At 43.6% G+C, this 24,253-nt stretch overlaps 1 protein-coding gene across 3 annotated transcripts in view; it reads right to left on the bottom strand.

Annotated features, from left to right (window-relative positions):
• The window catches only part of LOC100557981 (uncharacterized), a 31,489-nt gene that overhangs the window by 1,683 nt on the left and 5,553 nt on the right, over positions 1 to 24,253 (bottom strand). For 2 of the 3 annotated variants that reach the window (XM_062981489.1, XM_062981490.1), the window contains exons 2-7: positions 23,514 to 23,586; positions 22,786 to 22,929; positions 19,800 to 19,913; positions 19,235 to 19,333; positions 12,963 to 13,049; positions 1,481 to 1,632 (exon numbers count right to left, since the gene is read on the bottom strand). In XM_062981489.1, the coding sequence (XP_062837559.1) occupies positions 1,481 to 1,632; positions 12,963 to 13,049; positions 19,235 to 19,333; positions 19,800 to 19,913; positions 22,786 to 22,929; positions 23,514 to 23,547 (630 nt within the window). In that variant the 5' untranslated portion in view covers positions 23,548 to 23,586. Of the gene's footprint in view, positions 1 to 1,466; positions 1,633 to 12,962; positions 13,050 to 19,234; positions 19,334 to 19,799; positions 19,914 to 22,785; positions 22,930 to 23,513; positions 23,587 to 24,253 lie in introns of all 3 variants that reach the window. The other variant, XM_062981491.1, reaches the window with a different exon arrangement.

The following is a 24,253-nucleotide window of genomic DNA, read 5'->3' on the forward strand; positions in this document are numbered from 1 at the left end:
TTTGCTGGTGGAGAATTGTTGCACACAAACCATAGAATCATAGAATCACAGAATAAGAGGTCTCTTCCAGCTCTATTATTCTATGATTCTATGGTTTGCGTGCAACAATTCTGTGCTGGGGTCTACCAAGGAAACCCCCTTCTTTGCAAACTACGGATATCACCCTCGGTTCTTTCCAGCTGTGATGGAGTCTGGAGATGTTCCTGCAGCGGAAGACTGGCTCCAAGAGTTATCCGCAGTTCGTGATGTTCTTCCAGTGCAACTTGAACAAGCTAAAATGGATTACAAACGGGTAGCTGACCGCCATCGACAAGAAGGACCAGAGATCAAGGTAGGAGACCAAGTTTGGTTATCCACTAAAGATCCTCCCTCGCAATGACCTTGTCGTAAACTAGACGCTCGGTTTGTGGGGCCTTACTGAGTTGTGGCTCAAGTAAACCCTGTGACTTTTAAACTTCAACTTCCCCGCTCTATGCGGATTCACCCTACATTTCACCAATCATTTTTACGTCTGGATGAGGGACAGTGAACACCTCCTCCAATTTTGGAAGATGGCCCGGGGGGGGGGGGTGTTGAAATAAAAGACATTCTGGACTCTCGTTATCGCCGTTGTCGTCTACAGTATTTGATTGACTGGACTGGGTATGGACTAGAAGAGCGTTCCAGGGAGGATGCTCGAGACGTTCACGCCCCAAATTTGGTCAGAACTACCCTTCCAAGCCTTGGCCTCGGGGGAGGGCAAGGGGGGTTGAGGTGGGCCGGGCTGTGGTGCAGCTGGCTAGTAACCAGCTGCTATAAATCACTACTGACCGAAAGGTCATGAGTTCGAAGCCTGAGTCGGGTTAAGCCTCTGACCATAAAAAAAAAAAATAGCCCCGGCTTGCTGTTGACCTAGCAGCCCCGAAAGACAGTTGCATCTGTCAAGTAGGGAAAATTTAGGGACGCTTTATGCGGGAGGCTAATTTAACTAATCTACAACACCATAAAAAACTGCTCACGAGGAAAAGAAGAGGAAGAACAGCCACCAATGGACGGTGAAGCAACAGCTCCCCCTGTGGCCGGAATTGTGAAGCTGGAAAGATGTTAAAAAAATGCCTCTGTGTCTGTCTAAAACTGAATGTTGTTTGTCTGTTGGCATTGAATGTTTGCCATATATGTGTTCATTGTAATCCGCCCTGAGTTCCCTTCGGGGTGTGAAGGGCGGAATATAAATACTGTAAATAAATAAATAAATAAATTGGGGTGGGGATAGTGGTGCATCCCAGCCTGCCCCTAAGCTGTCGGGTGAGCCTGAGGTTGGGCCTGTTCAGCCTGTGATTGTCCCTGCACCTGACCTATCAGATGAATCTGGGTTGGGGCCTAGTAGGTTGGGGCCTAGTCTCTGCAGTGTAGGGGTGCAACACATAGGATAAATGGCCACGATGGCTACTTTTGCAGAGCCCAAAAGGACACCCTGTTCAACTTACCCTATTCCACTTACCTCTTCCTCATCACTTTCAATCTTTACCATTGGAGCCCACTCAAATTTACACATTTCTTTCGCTTGGTCAATTGTTACTAGCCTATCTCTGAATACATACATCTTATGTTTATGGGCTACCCAGTCATGGTTCAATCGGTAACGGGCGTCCTCTGTGACAAAAGATAAGATGGGTTCCAGTACAGATTTCATATACACTCAGTCCTCGAGTTACAAACATCTGACTTACAAATTCCTCATCGGCAGGCTCCATCTCTTTTGGGCTTTAGAAAGAAATTAAAGACATGGCTATGCGTGCAAGCGTTTAACAAATGAGCTTTTATGGTTTGACATGGTCTGGAATAAAGATTATGCGCAAGGCCTTTGGATGAATGGATTTAAGCACTTTACATATTTTAAGCTTTGTATATTGTTTTAATTGCCTAGCTGCTTTTAATTGCTCTATTTTTCATTGTATTGTATTGTTGTTTATTGGCATTGAATCTTGCCAGATTTGTAAGACACCGTGAGTCCCCTTGGGTGGGAAAGGCGGATAGAAATGATGTAAATAAATAAATAGATAGATAGATAGTTACAAATGGGGGTGAGACTAGGAAGTGACAGAAATCTTCCCCTTGGAAGGGAAAGTCACTTCTGGAAGAGTTATTATCATGGGGAAAGGAGTCTCAATTGAAGCTTTATCTGCAATCCTTGTTTCCACAACAAGCCATTTCCCCCCCAAAATCCAATTTTCTGAACAGGGGCACAGAGAGAAAACAACAGGGGTGTTCACCCTTCCCTATACTATCCAACACTTTATATATATATATATACTAGCTGTGCCCGGCCACGCGTTGCTGTGGCGAAGTATGGTGGTATGGGAAATAAAGTATTGAGGAATTGGTGGTAGTTAAGGTAAAGTAAAGGGTAAAGGTTTTCCTCTGACATTAAGTCCATTATAAATGGGTAATATAGTTATGTGGAAGGGCCTTGAGTCTACACTGCCATATAATCCAGTTCAAATCAGATAATCTGTATTTTATAGGCAGTGTGGAAGAGGCCTAAGTGAGGCCTAACTCTGCCTGTCCCCTGGGCTGAGTGGGTTGCTAGGAGGCCAAGTGGGCGGACCTTAGCCTTCTAACTGACAGCAGTTGGATAAAAACAATTATTCCTCTCCCTCTAATTAGGACTTTATTTTTCTTTTCTTTTTGTTGTATGAACGTAGAGGCATGGATGAGGGGTTGTGCTGCCAAGTTTAGTGTTTCTGGGATGTGTAGTTTTGTTGTTTTGTCCTAGGCCGAAATTTCATTACCCTTTTATATATATAGATTGGCTGGTGCTAGACTTAACAAATGTACCTGTTCTGACTCACAATTAAATTCAACTTAAGAACAAACCTACAGAACTGAGCTTGCTCGTAAGTTGGGAACTGTCTATATAATGAAAATCTCTTAAATGCTAATGTTCGATGGCATTTCTTCCATATTGATTGAACTTCAAGAATTGCCTGTTTGTGGAACTTCCAGTGTGGCGACCATGGCGGCTGGCTGGGCACTCTGACTTCTCCCGGAGTGCCTGTCCTTTCCAGCGATCCTGAAGAGCGATAGCTCCGACCTTGTTGGTGGATCAAAGCCAGAAGGTTTGCAGAACCCGCAGGCTGCCAAACCGACAGCTGAGTGGGCTTTTCTTTCCCCCCAAGGGAGAAGAGCCCCCCGAGCCCGGTACAGGCTGCCACAGGGCAAGCAGATCACGGAGACGAGAACTGAGACTCCGGCAGGAGATCTCAGGATAACAGCCTGCCTGCGCCCCATTTTAAATAGACGAAAGGAAGAGCCATACAGCTCAACGAAACGTAAGTTTAACGAGAAGATCTCAAGCATCGAGGCATTAATTTACGCCCCCCCCTTTAAAACCAAGAATTGATTGGGTTAAGGAAACCGCAGAGAAAAGAGCTCTGGAAACAGTGCCCTGGAAGGCGAGGAACGTTTATTTTCAAATTAATTAAGCTGAAAATTGATCTACATAAATAGCGAACGGAGACGCTGAAGAAGACGACTGGAGGAGAGTTGGGTAGGGAGTTGGAGGAGAGAAAGAAGACAAGACTTCAGTTATTCATACATATTTATTTTCTTTGAGGAAGGAGAGGTTTATGGGCGGTGAAACCCGGGACCAGAGACATAGGTGATAAGAAAATCGATCTGACTACAGGTTTTGCCAGAAAGGTTTGTGAACAGAAGTGTAAAGAAGAAAGGGATATTGATTTGGAAAAACTGATGCACTGTATTTAACAAATGTAATATAAGGCAATTTAATTACAGTAGAACCCCGGTAGTCTGAGTTAAACGGGTGGACCTCAGCTCGGTCAACCCGGATGACTCGGGATTACCAGACCTCTTCATTGGGAGCTTGCAGCCCCTCCAAATCAAAGCTGCCTCCCAATGGAGGGGAGACCTCCATTGAACTCCCTAAAATGTTATTTCTTTTTCAAACAATCCCAATACTAAGAAGTACACAAATATTTAAGAATTGGAACAAAGACCTTGCCAAATTCATCTGGCAAGGCAAAAAGCCAAGAATAAAATTTTCAAATTTAACAGACGAGAAGAAAAGAGGTGGCTTTGGCTTACCCGATTTAAAATTATATTATGAAGCCTCTACTATGTTATGGATCAAGGACTGGTCTAACTTAAAGAAGACGAAGATTCTGACACTAGAGGGATTTGATCTTAGAGGGGGTTGGCATTCGTATCTGTGGTACGACAGGAAAAGAATTCAAAAGAACTTTGGCAATCACTTTATAAGGTCAGCCCTCATCAAAACGTGGGAAAAGTATAAAAATAGATTTTATCATAAAACACCACTATGGATATCACCTTTAGAAGCAATACAAAGAAGAGAGCTATCCTGGGGAAAATGGCCAACGTACAAAGATGTCTTACAAAAATCAAACGGTAATTATATTTTTAAAAACCAAGAAGAAATAAATAAAACATTCAAGAACGCATCCTGGTTCCAATACAGACAACTAAAAGAACTTTTTAATAAAGATAAACTAACAGGCTTTATGGAGAAAGAATCTATTTGGGACAAGATAATCCACTTAGAAAAGAAAGAAAGGGCAAAAATATATAAAGTATTATTGGAATGGTCAACGGTAACAGAAACAGTAAAAGACTGTATGATTAAATGGGCCTCCAATATAGGCCATCCAATAAAAATGGAAGACTGGGAAAGAAACTGGAATAAAAGATTAAAATATACATATGCATATGAACGAAAAGAGAACTGGTATAAAATGATGTACCGCTGGTACCTTACACCACAAAAACTGGCAAGATGTTATAAAAATTTACAAAATAACTGTTGGAAGTGCGAAACTCAGGAGGGATCCTTTTACCATATGTGGTGGACTTGTAAAATTGCAAAAAAGTTTTGGACAAAAATTCATGGGAAAATTCAAGAAATATTAGGAATAAAATTCCAAATGAAACCAGAATATTTCCTTTTAGGAATGCCAGATTTTGAAATGGACCCAAGAAAAGATATACTATTTAATTATTTGGTGACAGCAGCTAGAATGGTCTATGCTAAAAACTGGAAATCGAAAGAAGTACTGGTTCTTGAAAATACTAGACATTATGAATATGGATAATTTAACACAATACCTTAAAAAAACCAAGGTATACCAAAAAAAAATCAGCTGACTGGTCTTTCTTGAAAGAATACTTTAAATAAGATAAGAAGAAATCCAGATTCCCAACAATAAAAATAACAAGAGTACTTGGGCGGAGGTATTTTGTTTTTAAGAAAAGAAATGTATATTTCTATATAAATATAGGGACACCCTTTTTTTTACAAACCTCGATGTAAAAGATCGGAAGTTGACAATCCCCCCCCTTTTTCTTCTTTTTCTCTCTCCTCTTTATATTATTTTCTTACTATTTTCCTACTTTTATTTACCACTTATGTTCTCCCACTTTCGATGGAAAGAACAACACGTGCAGATTTGTAATTATACATGTAAAATTGTTCTGGTTTTTTTAAAAAAAATTGTACTCCACAAATTTTAAGAAAAATGAATTTTAAAAAAAGAAGAATTGCCTGTTTGTTCCAATAACTCCAGTTTCATCCATATTGTAGAAGTAATGCAGCTCGACAGCACTTGAACTTCCCTGGCTGACATTAAGGGAGATGATGAATAAATTTGGAATGAGAAGTAAAATAAAAAGGTTTAACAGAACAACATTATTTTAAAAATTCAGGGGTAGTAGCAATTAACGATGGGGTGACAAAGGAAATAAAAGTGACAAGGGGAACAAGACAGGGCTGCCAATTTTGTTTGCTATGGTGATGGAATTATTTGCAAATGCCATTAGGAAAGAGAAGAGGAAAGAGAAGAATTTAGAAGGGGTAGGAATAAAGAAAAATCAGAAAGTGAGCTTATTTGCAGACAACACATTGTTATTTATTAAAAATATGGTTGGTAAGATGGACAGGATAAAAGATCACTTACAGATATTTCGAAAAACAATGGGGTTACAAGTAAACTGGAACAAATCAGAAATGATGTAATTTAATTATACTAAAAAGAAGAAAAACTTTATAGAACTGAGCAATATGGGAATTAGAATCAAGAACAAATTAAAATATTTGGGAGTAATTATAACAAAGGACTTAAAAGAAACGGAAGAGTTAAATGTAGTAACATTAAAGGAAGCAGTTAAAAAAAATCAATGGTCCTGGAACCTAGCCCCCGCGATAAGTGAGGGAACACTGTATACACAGACTGAGAATTTGGAAATCCTCAAAACATCACATAGGAGGAGCCCAAAACAAATGAGGTGAGTCAAATTCTTCTTTAAATTCAAATTTGAATTCAAATCCTTCCCAGACAGGAAAAACTTCCTAGCAGATAGTCTGCCAAGCTCTTCCAACACATCACTAGGAAGGAAGTGATAGGGACAGTATTTACCTCAAAACAATAAGGAATCAGAGAAGTCATTAGGAACAGAATGAAACAAGAGTGAGATCTGGCTCAAGGGAGAGGGCTTGAGGCAAAACATTTATGGGAGATAGGACAGAATATAAATAAACTGTTGTTGTTGTTGTTGTTGTTGTTGTTGTTGTTGTTGTTATACAGGAGATGTCTCTGATTACTAGTTTAGGGAAGACAACGGAGAGCTGAGCTACCAGGATAGGATGTGGATGTCGTACTCCAGAGCAGGAACCCCTCTGACTTAAAACACCACAACAACTTGGTAAAATCAGCAAGCAGTTTATTGTAGAATATATGTAAGCAAAGCAAAAAAATAGTAAAACAGCATAAACTCAAATCCAAGATAATCCATAAACCTTAGAAGAAGACCAGGTCCATTAGTACATAGAAATCCATGAAGCAAGGCACATGAAAACAAGAAACCAAAACAGCAGGAACTCTCAGGCAAAAAGCTTAAACTTGGCAACAGTTTGATACTTGGAATACCGAGCACTTGAAAACGAAACCAGCATGAATTAAAGACGTTGACTCGACTGAGACACTTGTCTCCCAAGAATCATTATAAGCGCTTTCCAAAGGCTGAAACTGACAGAAAAGCATTCTTTCTCACTTTCCTACCAGATAATGGGTTGTTATCTTTCCTTTGCTGTAAACAAGCAGAATGCCCGAGCTTCTGAAGCTTCTGCCTTTGTTTACTAAAGCTTTGCTTTCTGTCCAAGGTTTCACTATCCTCTCTCTCTGCACCTGGCAAAGCAACTCAGCATCATTTTCAGGCTGCTGCTCTGAGAAAATCGGTGAAAGGTCTTTCCCAGAAATGTGACCATGCTCAGGCCTTTCTTCTGAATTTAACTCTGGCCCAAGCCCATCATCAGGAACATCATCCCTATTCCCATTATGCATATCAACATGAACATCATTCCCATCATGAGCATCAGACACAATCACAGGCTGACACGACATTTGGTAAAAGGTGGCAAAATAGATGTGCCTGAAAAACAGGGATCCTGCAGCAGGATATTTTGCCTTTGTAAAAATGTCCTGTGTGTGCCTTGTCCAAGGAGGCGGTGGGCCAGCCACCAAGATTTCTGCTCCCATTAGAGATCCCCAAACTTCCCTTGACCACATAAGCATGGACATGATCATAGACCTTCCCCCAAACAATGGGAAAACAGTTATTAGGATAACTGTAGATTTATTAGAATTATACAATCATAGAATCATTGAGTTGGAAGAGACCTCATGGGCTATCCAGTTCAATCCCCTGCCAAGAAGCAGGAAAATCACATTCAAAACACCCCTGACAGATGGTCATCCAGCCTCTGCTTAAAAGCCTCCAAAGAAGTAGCCTCCACCACACTCCAGGGCAGAGAGTTCCAATGCTGAACAGCTCTCACAGTGAAGAAGTTCATCCTTATGTTCAATTGGAATCTCCTTTCTTTCCTGTAGTTTGAAGCCATTGCTCCATTGCGTCCTAGTCTCTCTTCAGGGCAGCAGAAAACAAACTTGCTCCCTCCTCCCTAGGACTTCCCCTCACATATTTATACACGGCCCTCATCATGTCTCCTCTCAGCCTTCTCTTCTGCAGGCTAAACATGCCCAGCTCTTTAAGCCGCTCCACATAGAGCTTGTTCTGTAGACCCCTTATCATTTCAGTTGCCCTCCTCTGGACACTTTCCACCTTGAAGCAAGCTGATTTTATTATATGTAAGGCCATACCAAATGCTCAGCAACTAGCCCAAATATTTATTGAAAATCATTATAGGCATCTCCCCCATGTCATCTCAGATCGGAGATCTATTTATGTGTCTAGATTTTGGCGCTCCATGCAGTCATGCTGGCTACATGACCTTGGTCAGAAGACAGATGTGGTATGCATTACAGAAGCCTGGCTACGAGAAGGAGATAATATTTCCTTGCATGAACTAACACCATCAGGTTTCCAGATGTTTCAAAGATCTTGAAAGGGGGGTGGGTGGGAATAGTGGCTCGCGATCATTTCTCCATTAAAACTATTCCTACCCCTGATATTATGGATATCGAATGTATAGGTTTGACACTGGCTATTAGGGAAAGTGTGACTATCCTCTTAGTTTATCGGGCCCCTGGGGCCCCAAACGAGAACATCCCCGTTATTAGACCTTGTGGCGGACTGGGCCTTGAAGTTCCCAAGTCTCATCATATTAGGAGACTTTAATGTACATGCAGATAGGTTGCTGTCTTCTTCGATAGCAAGAGACCTAGTACAATCTATGGAAACAATAGGTTTCTCATTAATGGTGACCGGTCCTACTCATCGAGCTGGACACACCGTAGACTTGATTTTTAGTATCGGAATACAAGTGACTTTATCTTCAGTTTTAGAGATTCCTTGGTCTGATCATTACATCCTGAACACTCAAATAAAGAGTTCACCACCACAGCATCCGGAGATTAAACAAATTTTCGCGCGGCCGAGGAAGCTGATGGATCCTATTAGACTTTCGAGTGTCCTTAAAGAACTGGATTACACAGCCGATTCTCTGCATGAACGAGTGGAAAATTGGAATAAAAATCTATCAACTGCCTTAGATATAGTTGCCCCTAAACAGGCTTTTCGCCTCCACTGGAATAGATCTCCATGGTTCACGGATGCATTAAGTCAGATGAAACTTGAGCGGAAGAGATTAGAACGTAGATGGCACAAGAAACCTGATGAAACATCGAAGTTGGCTCTTGAAACACATCAGAAAATCTACGAAGCAGCCACCAGAGAAGCCAAAAAAGAATATAATTCCTCACTGATAGCTTCCACCAGATCTCGACCTGCTCAAATATTTAAAATTGTTCGCAACATCATAAATCCAACCCATCCAGCCAAAGATATGGCCAGTCAAGATATTACAGCAGAGACCTTTCAGAGGTACTTCATAAATAAGATCAATCTGCTTCGCGAAGGACTACCTCCCACAGAGGACACATTGAGGGAACTAGAAGCTTTCTGGCCATCTAGTGACAAACTTCTAGAACTTTTTGTGCCATTAGAAATGGAAGATCTGGAAAAGACTCTAGCTGCAGCAAGACCAACTACCTGCTCCCTCGACCCTTGCCCCTCCCAGTTGGTTAAGGAGTGCTGGAAGGGACTACGAGATCCCTTAAGGGACATCATTAACAGCTTCTTGGAACAAGGAATTTTCCCAGAGTGCCTTAAAGCAGCAGTGGTTCACCTTCTTCTGAAAAAACCAAGTCTAGACGCCACCATACCTAGTAACTACCGCCCAGTTTCAAACCTTCCATTTTTGAGCAAGGTGATTGAACGGACAGTGGCGGGACAGCTACAGCAATTCTTAGATGAGACTGCGGGCTTAGACCCCTTTCAATCAGGCTTTCGTTCAGGCCATGGGACAGAAACTGTCTTGGTAGCTATTACTGACGAAATTCGTCGTCAGTTAGACCGGGGCGGATCAGCGCTATTGGTACTCTTGGACCTTACAGCTGCATTCGACACCGTGGACCATGACTTGCTGATCCATCGATTGGCTATGTCTGGTGTACGAGGTTTAGCTCTTCAATGGTTCAATTCATTTCTCCGGGACCGGAGACAGAGGGTGGAGTGGTCAGGCCAAAGCTCTGAGAGCTCCTGCTTTTGCTGTGGAGTTCCCCAGGGTGCTATCCTTTCGCCCGTTATTTAACATCTACGTCCGACCACTTGCTGGACTAGTGCGGAGCTTTGGCATAGAGTGCTACCAGGATGCAGATGATACCCAGCTACTCTTGCATCTCGAACCTGGGACAACCACGATTCCTGAGAACTTTAAGCTGTGTTTGGAAGCAGTGATGAGTTGGCTGCGAGCGAGTAGACTAAAAGTGAATCCCGCAAAAACTGAGATACTCTGGCCCAGCCAGCCACCAGAGTTAATCCAGTCACTGCCTGACTTCGATGGGGAAGTTCTGGTTCCACCTGCTACTGTTAAAAGCCTTGGTGTTGTGTAGGACTCATCGCTGACAATGGAGGCCCAGATCACTGCCATAAGTAAGCAGGCCTTTTTTCATCTTTGCCAGGCAAGGAAATTGGCATCCTACCTTTCGATAGAAGCATTGGCAATGGTAATCTATGCAACAATCACCACTAGGTTGGATTATTGTAATGCCTTATATGCTGGCCTTCCGAAGACAAAAACCCAGAAGATCCCAATGGTCCAAAATACGGCGGCCAGGCTGCTAGCGGGATCATCTATAAGATCCCATATTACACCGATTCTGAAACAACTGCATTGGCTACCAACAGAACATCGGATCTCTTGCAAGATACTGATCCTGACATTTAGAGCTCAAAATGGCCAAGGACCATTATATCTTAGGGACCGCCTCATTCCTTGTTTCCATCAGTGGTCACCTCGATCCTCCCAGGAAAATCTCCTATACCTACTGGGCCCTAGGGAGGTACACCTGGAAGCTACAAGGCATAGAGCCTTTTCGATCTATGCTCCAATTCTGTGGAACTCATTGCCTCCATATATTAGAGCAATGTCAGAGTTGCAACCTTTTGTAAAAGCGCTCAAGACTTGGCTGTTTGGTTGTGCATTTAAGTAAATCAGATCAAATTTGCCAAATAGTCACTGTTGAATGTTTTTATGTTGAATGTTTTTATGTTGAATGTTTTTATGTTGAATGTTTTTATGTTGAATGTTTTTATATTGTGGAATGATATTTTAAATTGTAAGTCGCTTGGAGCACTCTGGTGGAGAGCGACTAATTCAGAAATAAAGTGAAGTGAAGTGAAGTGAAGTGAAGAAGGTGTCTACAGACAACGCCGGCTCTTCGCTTTAGAATTGGAGATGAGCACCAACCTCCAGAGTCAGAGATGACTGGACTTAACATCAGGGAAAACCTAGATTTTGGAAAGCGATTGTTGGGAGCAAATCAAGCCCTCAGCACTACCTATCACCCTCAGACTGATGGGCAGACAGAGAATTAATCAGGTTTGGGGACAATATTTGCGGTGCTATGTCAATTTTCATTATGATGACTGAAGTGAGTTGTTGTTATTTACAGAAATGACCTACAATAATGCTCTACACTCAAGCCAGGAAATATCTGAAACATCTGAAAAGCACAGTCTGCCAAGAAATTGGCATCAAAAATATTGGACCCTCCAAGGTCAGATGACTAATAAATGAGATGGCAACAGAACTGGACCTACCTAACACATAGAGACAGTTTCACCCTATTTCCCATTTTACTATGTTCAAGCCTCCACCTGACAATAGCAGATGACACCCAATAACGATAGGTGGAAACCAACATTATGAGATGGCAGAAAATTTGGGCTCCAAACTGAACAATATTTAATAAAGTAGACCTTCCCCCTGTTGTATGTCAGCTTGTTCAGCCTGTGATTGTGGATGTGCCTGTCCAGCCTGTGATTGTGCCTGATGTTCATGATGGGAATGATGTTCATACTGATGTGCATAAAAGGAATGGAGGTGATATTCCTATTGATGGGCCCAGGCCGGAATTAAGTTCAGAGGAAGAGGGGCCTGAACAAAGTTATATTTCTGGTAAAGACCATTCACTACCTTTCTCAGAGTAACAGTCTGACAGTTGCTCTGAGAATGCTGTGCCAAGTGCTGGCAAAAGTGAAACCTTGAGCAGAAAGCAGAGTTTCATTAAACACAGTCAAGACATTCAAAAAATCAGGTGCCCTGCTCGTTTAAAGAAGAGAAGAGATAACAATTTGGTTCTTGTCAGGTTAAAGTTATGCCTGAGGATTCTTGCTGTTTTAGTTGCTTGTGTTTTTCATGTTCCTTGCTCTATAGATCTGGAAGCATATTGAACTTGACTTTTTCTTGCAATTCTATGGATTATCTTGGATTTTTGAATTGATACTTTATTACTATTTTTATTGCTTTGTTTATATATATTCTACAATAAACTACTCACTTAATTTACAACCTCATTGGATCTGCATTGTGACACCCCCATCCTCTTCCCCCGCCTGCAGTGAATCTGAATGGGCAAATTTTGCAGACACTAGGGTGCCTATGCTAATCGAAACTTTTCATACAGTGTGCCCATATAAGTGAAAAAATGATGGTTTTTGAAGGGGTTGTAATGTGATGAACGAAAGAATTACAAATTGAATCCTTGTGGCTACGTCATTGAAGGGACAAAAGGGCACATGTGTGGGTAGTGGATGTGAGGGGGCCCAAAGACATGACCCATGAAGGTGTTATTAGGAAACAATATTAGGTGGGAAAGAAAGTAAGCCATTTCTATCACTGTGTTATAGGAGAAAGCTAAAGACTACAATTCCCATGTTTCCATCAAAAAGCCAGGATTGCAGGTCCATTTGGACAAACAGCTATTACTGCAGAGTGCTTTGAAAACTTCTCTAGGCTCACAGATGTCAACTCTTGGTCTATCAGCAAGGAATGAGGACAAACATTGTGGACTGTCAACACATATTGCCTCACAGCAAGGATCCCCCTTCTATTTAGGCTCTCCTGCATCCCAGTCTCAGTAACTTACCTATGTCAATATCGAATTCATCAAGCATCTTGGATGAATTAGCCAGTATTTCTGCATACTTATTCGCTTCTATCAGTATATCAACATCTGAAAGATTGGCAATAATTTAAGTTGGTATGGTCCCTGGACTGATAAACACATTTGTTTGTTTTTATAAATCAACAAGCTCATCCACTCTAGTCCCAAACACTGGGTGCATCTATCATATAGAATGGATACCTTAACTGCCACGACTGAATTCTATGGAACTATGGGAGTTCAATAGTTTCACTTCTGTTCTGCTTTAATTCACCCATTTTGGGAGCTTTTCTCTGAGGCCAAGAAACCAAGGGTACACACCTCAAATCTGGCACGTGCAGATTTCATGATACAATGTGACTTAGGGTAAGTATACAGAGTTTGCAACCCTTAACCTGAATTTGCTGCACACTGAGCAAAATTGGGGGACAACTCGAAGTTTGCCAGAAACTCCAGAGTTTCACGTCTGCCTGGAAAGCTAGATCAGGTTTGTTTCAGACGAATCCTCTGTTCAAACTGGTACTGCTGCCATCACCCATTCCAACCAGTGTGTCATGGCCAGCAGCTCCCAGAAGTCTGGCTGGCTCAGCTCAGCCACTGCCTTTAGCAGAAGCAGACCCTCTCCAGCATTTTGAGCAAGCTAATGAAGGGTTAAGCATATCTCCTCCTCTGGAATGAAGGTATAATTGATCTTTGAAGTTAGCTGAGAAAGGATTATTATTTCATCTGGCTCTGCTGCCCCATGGTTTGTTTCCAAGGACTCCTGGCTTTTAATTTCTGGACTCTAACAAATGGTATTTTTTGTTGTTACCCTTGTCTTGATACTGACTCTGCTACCTTTTTGATAAATGGATTTTTTTTCTGGAGAGTGACCCCATTGGCATCACTGTGTTCTTGTCTTGGAATCTGTTCTGTTGCCCTTGGCTTGATATTGAAGGTCTCCTAGTTTTTGGACTTCTGGACTCAGACAAACAGTATTTCTGAGCCTGGACCGTGACCTTAGCTTTCGTGGTTATCTGACTCCTTTTTTCCTGACCTGACTCTGTTGCTTCATTGGCTTAACTTCAAGGAATTCTGACTTCATCTATTTGGACTTTGGATATGCTTCACACCTCTCTGTTTGTGGTTTGCATTTCTTATTATTCCCACTTGAGTTCCAAGGACTCCTGAATTTGGCTTCTCTGACATTGGACTCTTGACTTTGGCTGACTCTTCTGTTGTTTGCTGAAACCTGATGACATGGCTATGTTTACAATAAACTTCCAATGAAGGAAATGGCTGGTCCCCGGGTGGTGCCCATAGCTCCTTGCTAGATCCTTGCTAGCCACAGAGCTGATAGGTTAAGGCGGAAGTTTCCAAACTGTGTGGCGTAAGACATCAGCATGTCATCTGCAGTGTTTAGATGTCTCATATGAACTTAACAAGAAACCTTTGGCTCAGAAAAAAAGCTAGAATATTTCATTGAGCTTTTAAAACCTATAAATAAGCAGTCTGCATCATTCAGAAAGAGAATGAAGATATCAGAGAAAGCTCAAAAGGCAAGTTACTTTGGTTGGTCAAAAACTTGCCAAAAGATGTCTTGCATACTTTTGCCAAAACCACTATAAAGGAATCTTGCTACCCCACCCCCACGATGGATGGTCACTTTTTGGTGGTGAGGGGGCTTGTGTGCTCCAGTCAACCTGCGGGTGAAGCCCTCGGAGTCAGGGGTTCCCAGGGAGGCAAGGCCACAGGGGAGGAACCAGACTAAGAAGAATCGAAAGTCCTAAACAGCGGAGCAGACAGCTGATAACATGGTATCTGTGCTGTGGAAGGATTTCATGGCTGGAATCACTGGATTGCTGTGAGACTTTCAGGCGGTATGGCCATGTCGATGTAGCATTCTCTCCTGCTATTAGCCTGCATCTGTGGCAAGCATCCTCAGAGGCTTTTTCAGAGGAATGTTGGAAATAAGGCAAGTGGAGTGTATATACATCTGTGGAATGTCCAGGGTGGGATAAAGAACCCTTTTCTGTTTAAAGCAAGTGTAACTGTTGCAATTAGCAAGCTTGATTAGTACTGGATAGCCTTTCATCTTTACCTGCTATTAAACTGGCCGTCGAGTGGGAGGCAGCCAGGCTTCCAACCAGGCACTCTCCAAGCACTGCTTTACCTGCCATCAGGGCCGGCCGCACCATGGAGGCCATGTGAGGCGGTCGCCTCAGGCGCAGGTCCCCGGGGGCGCCGTCAGGCTTCCCCCGCCCCAGCGGGGACCCATGGGCTCGCTCGCCAGTGAACAGGAAGGCCTGTTCGGCAATGAGCGAGCTCCACATGGCCGCTGCCGGCTGGGCAAGGCCAGCGAGGCCCGGGCGCACTGGGCGGGAGGCGGGGCACCGTCAGGACGGTGGCCCGCCTCCGGCCCAGCGTGCCCTGGCCCCACCTCTCACGCAGCATGGAAGGAGGGGTCAGGGCGAGTAGCACGGGAGGCGGGGCCAGGGTTGGGCCCGCCTCCCGCGCTACTCACCCTCGCTCGTCTGGCCTTTTCCAGCTGGCCAGACTGCAGCGGAGGTCCCTCCAGGCCGCTGCGTGAGAGGCGGGGTCAGGGCGAGCAGCGTGGGAGGCGGGTAGTCGAGTGGGAGGGAGCCGTCGAGTGGGAGGGAGCCAGGTGTCCAACCAGGCACTCTCCAACCACTGCCATCATGAACTGCCATTCCACCAGCCGTAGAGTGGGAGGGAGCCAGGCTACCAACCAGGCACTCTCCAACCACTGCTGAGAGGTCCTCCTGGCATAATGAACTTCCATTCCACCGGCCGTCGAGTGGGAGGGAGCCAGGCGTCCAACCAGGCACTTTCCAATCACTGCTGGGAGGCCCTCCTGCCATCATTAACTGCCATTGCACCGGCCGTCGAAAGAGAGAGAGCCAGGCTTCCAACTAGGCACTCTCCAAAAACTACTGAGAGGTCCTCCTGCGATCATTAACTGCCATTCCACCAGCCATCGAGTGGGAGGGAGCCAGGCTTCGAACCACTGCTGAGAGGCCCTCCTGCCTTCCTAACTGCCATTCCACCGGCCGTTGGGCCCGCCTCCCACGCTACTCACCCTCGCTCGTCTGGCCTTTTCCAGCTGGCCAGACTGCAGCGGAGGTCCCTCCAGGCCGCTGCGTGAGAGGCGGGATCAGGGCGAGCAGCGCGGGAGGCGGGCCCCGTCGGCGCCGCGGGAGGCGTGGCCATGTGCCTCCTGCAGCACATGGCCATGCCTCCCGCGGCGTTGGCGGGGGGGGGGGGCGCTTTTCCCCACCCCCGCTTAATATTTTAAGTTATCTCCGGCCAGCCCTGCCTGCCATTGAACTGGCCATTGAGTGGGAGGGAGCCAGGCGTCCAACCAGGCACTCTCCAACCACTGCTGAGGGGCCCTCCTGCCATCATGAATGGCCATTCCACCGGCCGTCGAGTAGGAGGGAGCCAGGCTTTCAACTGGGCACTCTCCAACCACTGCTGAGAGGCCCTTCTGCCTTCATTAACTGCCATTCCACCAACCATCAAGTGGGAGGGAGCCAGTCTTCCAACTGGGCACTCTCCAACCACTGCTGAGAGGCCCTCCTGCCATCACTAACTGCCATTCCACCGGCCGTCGAGTGGGAGGGAGCCAGGCTCCCAACTGGGCACTCTCCAACCACTGCTGAGAGGCCCTTCTGCCTTCATTAACTGCCATTCCACCAGCCATCGAGTGGGAGGGAGCCAGGCTTCCAACTGGGCACTCTCCAACAACTGCTGAGAGGCCCTCCTGCCATCACTAACTGCCATTCCACCGGCCATCGAGTGGGAGGGAGCCGGGCTACCAACCAGGTACTCTCCAACCACTGCTGAGAGGCCCTCCTGCCATCATTAACTACCATTCCATCAGCCATCGAGTGGGAGGGAGTCAGGCTCCCAACCAGGCACTCTTCAACCACTGCTGAGAGCTCCTCCTGCCATCATTAACTACCATTCCACCAGCTGTCGAGAAGGAGGCAGCCAGGCTTCCCACCAGGCACGCTCCAACCACTGCTAAGAGGCCCTCCGGCCATCATTAACTACCATTCCACCGGCTGTTGAGAGGGAGTAAGCCAGATTCCAACTAGGGACTCTCCAACTACTGATGAGAGGCCCTCCAGCCATCATTAATTGACATTCCACCGGCCGTCGAGTGGGAGGGAGTCGGGCTTCCAACCAGGCACTCTCTAACCACTGCTGAGAGGCCCTTCTGCCTTCATTAACTGCCATTCCACCAGCCATCGAGTGGGAGGGAGCCAGGCTTCCAACTAGGCACTCTCCAACCACTGCTGAGAGGCCCTCCTGCCATCATTAAGTACCATTCCACCGGCCGTCGAGTGGGAGGGAGCCAGGCTTCCAACTAGGCACTCCCCAACCACTATTCTGAGGCCCTCTTGCCATCATGAACGGCCATTCCACCAGCTTTCGCGTGGGAGGGAGCCAGGCGTCCAACCAGGTACTCTCCAACCACTGCTGAGAGGCCCTCCTGCCATCATTAACTGCCATTCCACCGGCTGTCGCGTGGGAGGGAGCCAGGTGTCCAACCAGGCACTCTCCAAACACTGTTGAGAGGCCCTCCTGCCATCATTAACTGCCATTCCACCATCTTTCGAGTGGGACTGAGCCAGGTTACCAACCAGACACTCTCCAACCACTGCTGAGAAGCCCCTCTGTCATCATTAACTGCCATTCCACTGGCTGCCAAGTGGGAGAGAGGCAGGCTACCAACGAGGCACTCTTCAACCTCTGCTGAGAAGCCCTCTTGGATGACTTGTTTCCCTATTTGGGATTGGGTTTCCCCTAATCTTCATCTACTCTATGTTGCTGAGGTTGTGGACGATTTTCTTTTTTTGAAAAGACTGAGGCAAAGGAGGCATTGAGTAGTTCTACCTTTTCTCTACCCCCTGCCAGTATCGCCCCATCTTCTCAAGGCAGAGCCCCTATCGCATCCTCCTTCTTCCTTTTGGAACCAACATAAGCAAAACAGCCTTTTTTATTGTTTGCATGTCTCTGGCAAGCCTGAGCTCATTTTGCACTTTAGCCTTGCGAACCTTTTCCCTACAGGAGTTGGCTATACGTTTGAATTCTTCTTTGGTTGTTTCTCCTCGTTTCCACTTCTTGTGCATGTCTCTTTTGAGTCTTAGCCCAGTTAGAAGTTCTTTGGACATCTATTCTGGCGTCTTTGCACTTGTCTTGTTTTTTTCGTTGTTGGCACTGTTTGTATTTGCTCATTGAGTATTTCATTTTTGAAAAACTCCCATCCATCTTTACCTCCCCTCAATGGCTATATTCCAGTGATGGGAGTCATCCCACCAGGTTTCAGTGATGCCTATGACATCATAAGTGTGGTTTTGTGATAAAAGTTGGCATTTGTCTTGTTTATTTCCTATGCTCTGCACATTAGTATAAAGACATGTAAGGCCCTGGGACCTTCCCAGGGGGTACAGTGAGTAACAATTCAACAAGTCTTAGTTTATATCAGGGGTCCTCAAACCTCATGTCCCCTGCCCTATACCTTAGAGTTAGGGTTGCCATAAATATGAAACAACATGAAGGCACACAACAACAATCCTAATTAGCTTGACCTGCTTAGTACCCTGTGATTTCTGATTTTCTCAATTTAAAATAAAAATTCTTAATTCTTTATTCATAACTTGTCCCTTTATTGTCTCGAATGAATGGTGCAGCTCTGAGGTATCAAGGATCCACAGTGCTTTAGACTGGCCCCAGATTGAGCAGTCAGTGTAGATGTGGCCTAAGCTCAGCTACAAAATTGTAGATTCCTAGAAGAATTGGAGGAGACCACATGGGGTATCCTGTCAGGATTTGAAGTTTTTGATGTCTGGATAACCTCATAAACTCTCTCCCTGACATTGACAGCCTGGACCAGCAGATGGCGGTGGAGACCAAGTTGTGGTACTTTTGGGAAGTGGAGACCTTGCAATGAAGGGGGTGAGGGGCTTTACAAGGAAAGGAGGACAGGGAAAATACCAGTAGAGTCTTTTTCTTCTGTAGAGATAATTGCAATTGCAGCCATCTCCAATCAAACCTGCTTATGAGTGGTCTTCTTTTTGCTAACAAGATCTTGTAGTGTGACATATCCAGTTCAAGCCCCTTCTGCCAAGCAGGAAAAGCACAATCAAAGTACCCCCAACAGGCTGGAAACAAATGCCTGGAAATAAATTCTGTTTATGTAGAGCAACACATAAGGATGGTGGAGAAGATTATAATTTATTCCTTACCACTCATCTCAAGGTAGGATGCATTTCTTGCAATCATAAATTCTCTAACCATCTCCGTTGCACGACGTAAGTTGGCTGTTTTATTCCATTCATAAAAGGCTAAATGGAAAGGTAAATATCTGTTACTGTCTGCTCTTTGTCTCTGCTTGCGTATTCCTATACACTTTACCCAAATAATGTCTATCAGGACCTTTCACCAAACCTTGTATTCCAGCAAATCCAAAGATATGCAGAGAAGGGAAATGAGAGTACTGATATATGGTTGGTTATGAAAATAGATGAAATAAATACATGAACCTTTGGTCTTCCAGATGTTTTGGACTACAGCTCCCACAATTCCTGACCATTGAACAAGCTGGCAAGGATTTAGGGAACTGAAGTTCCATGATTTCAGATATGCTTTCTTCCAGCTCCAAGATATCTTTATCTGTGCATATATGTAATTACAAAATGTACCAAAATTCCAAGCAGTTCAAATTCCCAAACACTCCTGGTCCCAAGTATTTCCAATTAGAGATGCTCAATCTGTATATAAATGTAAAAATCAAAAAATCAATAAACATACCCAAAAAAAGCATTATAATTGCGATGATATAGATGAAAAAGACAAATATGCAAGCCAGCAAGTATGCCACGGGTCTATGAAGGAATGCTTTGATTTGTTGAATTTTCTGTCGAACTTCAGGACAAGAAGAAATAAAACAGTAAGAACAATCAGGAGCAGAAATCTCATGAACATCACACTGAATAAAGTGTCTGAACAGTACTGAAGAGACATAGGTTGGAATAATTAAATTCTGTGATATTTGCCAATGATAAATGCTTAACAAGTGTACTTAATAATTGCAAAACTGCTGAGAAAGGGCAGCTTGACCCAGTAAGGAACTTCAAAAGAACAGGCTTAACTCGTTGTTTGCTAAGGGCCCTTCCACACAGAATATAAAGACAGAAAATCCCACAATGTCTGCTTTGAACGGGGTTATCTGAGTCCACATTGCCATGTAATCTAGTTCAAAGCAGATAATGTGGGATTTTATTCAGCTGTGTGGACGGGGCCTAAGACTTCAAAGCTTAAGCACAGGGAGATGTAGTAGGGAGGGAAAACTGGTTGACACAGCAAGGCCATAAATCTTCTCATAGACGATGGGAATAAACAAGGAAGCTAATTACCATATATACTCAAAGATAAGCCAAGTTTTTCAGCCCTTTTTATGAGCTGAAAAAGCCTCCTCTCGGGTCAAGGTCAAGGCCAGTAATGGAGCCAGCAGGCTATTGCTTGCAATATGTGATCTAGTTCTCTCTTCTCCTCCCTTATCAATGTGTTTTCTTTTGCAAAGCCTCCCTCGCTCTTAATCAAGGGAATGTTTTGAAAAGAGAAAGATGCCCTTGCAAGTCAGGAAGAAGAAAAATATATATTCATTAATCTTATGAAAGCATTTTCCCCTGAAATATTTGTTAAACTCTCCTGCAGATATATATATATAGGCATTAACCCCTTGCAAGCTTTTGCAATCTCTATGTACCTTTATATTTGTATCTATCTATATACAATAATTTTATATATGAATTTTCCCCTCATATGTTTGCAGGTCTTTGCAAATCCTTTATCCATATAGATCCATGTACCTGTGTATCTGAAGCCATACATATACATTATTTGTATATATGAATTTACTCTCATACAGGAAAGGAGATTCCACCTGAACATCAGGAAGAACTTCCTCACTGTGAGGGCTGTTCGACAGTGGAACTCTCTGCCCCAGACTGTGGCGGAGGCTCCTTCCTTGGAGGCTTTTAAGCAGAGGCTGGATGGCCATCTGTCGGGGGTGCTTTGAATGCGATTTCCTGCTTCTTGCAGGGGGTTGGACTGGATGGCCCGTGAAGTCTCTTCCAACTCTACTATTCTATGATTCTATGATTCTATGATTCATATGTTTGCAATTATCCATATAAAGAGAGATGTCTGGATAGAAATGAATATATTCTTACCTACCTATATATAGGGCTTGCAAATATTACAGGGGGAAATGAACACACAAATATATATAATCTCTCTCTCTCTCTCTCTCTCTCTCTCTCTCTCTCTCTCTCTATATATATATATATATATATATGGCTTGCAAATATTGTAGGGGAAATGCACAGAGAGAGGGGGGGAATTTGCAAAAGTTTCAGGGGGAAATGCATATGTGAAATTAGTATCTATAATTCTGGATCGATATCTAGCACTGCATTGTTTATATAAGCATTGAATGTTTGCCTGTTACTATGTTGGAAGCCGGCCTGAGTCCCCATGGGGAGATAGGGTGTGATCCAAATGAAGTTTATTATTATTATTTTATTATGACACAGCAAACAAGATAGATATGCTGGATTTCATATCACAAAATCACAAGTCGAACACTTCCCAAGTGTCTAGGACTGTGTGATGTAATTTCGGATGATGCGTGCAGATCCCAGTAGGGTGGCCTTTTGCAGTTGTTATCATTATCATTATTATTATTATTATTATTATTATTATTATTATTATTATTATTATTATTATTATTATTATTATTAGGTTATTGTTGATACCATATTGTTTTTGTTGCCCCTATGTTTCCACTTATAGAGCTAGTTTATTTTCTTTGAAATACGGTAAATAGTCAAAAACATTTGATGCCTCGATTAATGAAATTTTATTCGTATCTATTTTTATTTTGAAATTTACCCATAGCTGTACTTGAGTCAATAAGTTATCCCAGTTTTTTGAGGTAAAATTAGGTGCCTTGGCTTATATTCGGGTCGGCTTATACTTGAGTATATACGGTAGTTAGTACTGAAATCATGGCTTTATGGCGCGTGCTCACAGCAATAAAAAATGACATTCTGTCTTTATGGCACATGTGCACAGAAAGGGAACATCTTTTGGGAACGAAAGTTAAATCGCCTATAAAAACAGAAGTTGGAGCCTTTGTTTGTAAAGCTCACCGTGCATTTACCTGATCTATAAACTCACTATCATGGAGATCTCCTGTCTCTAGTGACTATTTTGGGACTTAGATACTAGAGATTATTATCGGGCGGCTGTTCAGCAGATGGGAAACAGACCTGGGTAACTTCAGTACAGCAAAAGGAGCAATACACAACGCCTGAGCTGCAATCCCTCCCCTGTCCTTGTGGATGCTGGGAATCTCTTCCCCTCCAAGAATGGTTACAGCTATATGTTTGTCATTTGCCCAGGATGCCAATCAAGACCTAAGCCTGGCCCAGCATCCAGATTGTTCTAATGCCTTCGAACAGTGGTTCTCAACCTGTGGGTCCCCAGATGTTTTGGCCTTCAACTCCCAGAAGCGCTAACAGCTGGTAAACTGGCTGGGATTTCTGGCAGTTGTAGGCCAAAACACCTGGGGACCCACCGGTTGAGAACCACAGTCTTAGAAGGAGAGTTTCTCCTTCACTCCCGTCTTCCCCACCAACCATATCTGTTTTCAGCCCCTTTGACAATTTCCCTTTCCAGTACATTCCAAGAAGTTCAGTGGACCACTTGAATGTCTATAACTCCTCCATACATTTTGATTCTTTTACATCTTTTCCATCTTTTGCTTTGTCATCTTTTGCATCTTTTGCTTTGTCATCTTTTGCATCTTTTGCTTTGTCATCTTTTGCATCTTTTGCTTTGTCATCTTTTGCATCTTTGTCCGGCTTCTTTGCTTCTAAAAAAAGCAGAATAGGTTTCCCATCAGTACTAAAATTGATGTAAGATAAACAAATAACATGCATTTATATACAGAGCACGTATCTAGTGAAGTCTTTACTAAAAGAGGCACCTTATATTTAAGATATTCTGGAGAGGAAAGGGATATACGGTAGACTCCACATTACTGGATCTTAAGCAGCCAGCTGATTCACCTCTAAACAATAGCATAGCATGCTGTAGCCCACAATGTTGTAGCTTCTTTGGAGACCTTACCCAAGGCCTTCCTGAAATCCAGATCTGCTACATTCACATCCTTTTCCTCTTGACTTGAGAATCCATTCCCTTATGGTAGATCCCGCCCTAACTCTCAAGGCCTATCCTATCCCTTTCCCTTCTAATTTCAGGTTAACATTCCCAGATGTCACTTTTTGACCTTTCCTTCAGTGAAATGGTACTTCCATCCCCAAATTTCTGGTATTGTAATGAATTAAAACCTCACTTGAATATCCAGAAATATTACTTTGGAATCCAAACAGCAAGCAAAGGGCCATTAGATGCCTGTATTCCTGCAAAGAGATCACATAGGGAGAAGTAACTTACCTTTCTTGGCCGCTGGAGCGTTTTTGGGTGCCATACTTGTCTCCTCGCTGTTATTAGTCTTTCATGGTGTGATCTGTTTGCAAAGTGAAGGTGAGAGAATATTGTCAAATAGGGATCTCCAGACAGATGCTAAGATGGAACGTGAAGCATGTTCTGTGTCGAATGTTTGACCCAAAAGTAAGAGCAGTGGTGGTGTTATAAAGAGTGTGCTGTTTTCCATGGATACTCTGCAAATTTTCAGGCATGAAATATGGGATTATCAGGCATGAAATATTAGTAGCAAATAAGGAGACTCTATATGCACATCAGTCAAGAAATAATCGTTTAGAGTTCAAAGGCTTCATAAAACACTATACTTCTGGAAGCTTCTGGAAGTTGACCTTCAAAATCCCTGGAGGACCAGAACTCCGTCCCACCATTTGTGTCCTACGGGTGAAAAGGGCATCTGCTAAATGTTATTCTTGACCATGGCCATTGCCTTCGCCCAGGGGTTCCCAATGTTTGGTTCTCCAGGTGTCTTGGACTTCAGCTCCCAGAATTCCTGACTCTTGGTATATTTCGTCTAGGCTGCTGGGAGTTGAAGTCTCTCTTTTTTTAAAAAAGAATTTTATTATTTTTTTATATTACACCGAAAGAGTGAGAACAACCAAGGTATAGAAAAGTAGGGAAAAGAGAGAAAGGTAAAAGTCTACAATCTACAAAAATATACACACAAAAAAAAGACTTCCATTCCATCTTCT

Source organism: Anolis carolinensis, chromosome 5 (genome assembly GCF_035594765.1).
Source record: "Anolis carolinensis isolate JA03-04 chromosome 5, rAnoCar3.1.pri, whole genome shotgun sequence".
Lineage (NCBI taxonomy): Eukaryota > Metazoa > Chordata > Lepidosauria > Squamata > Dactyloidae > Anolis > Anolis carolinensis.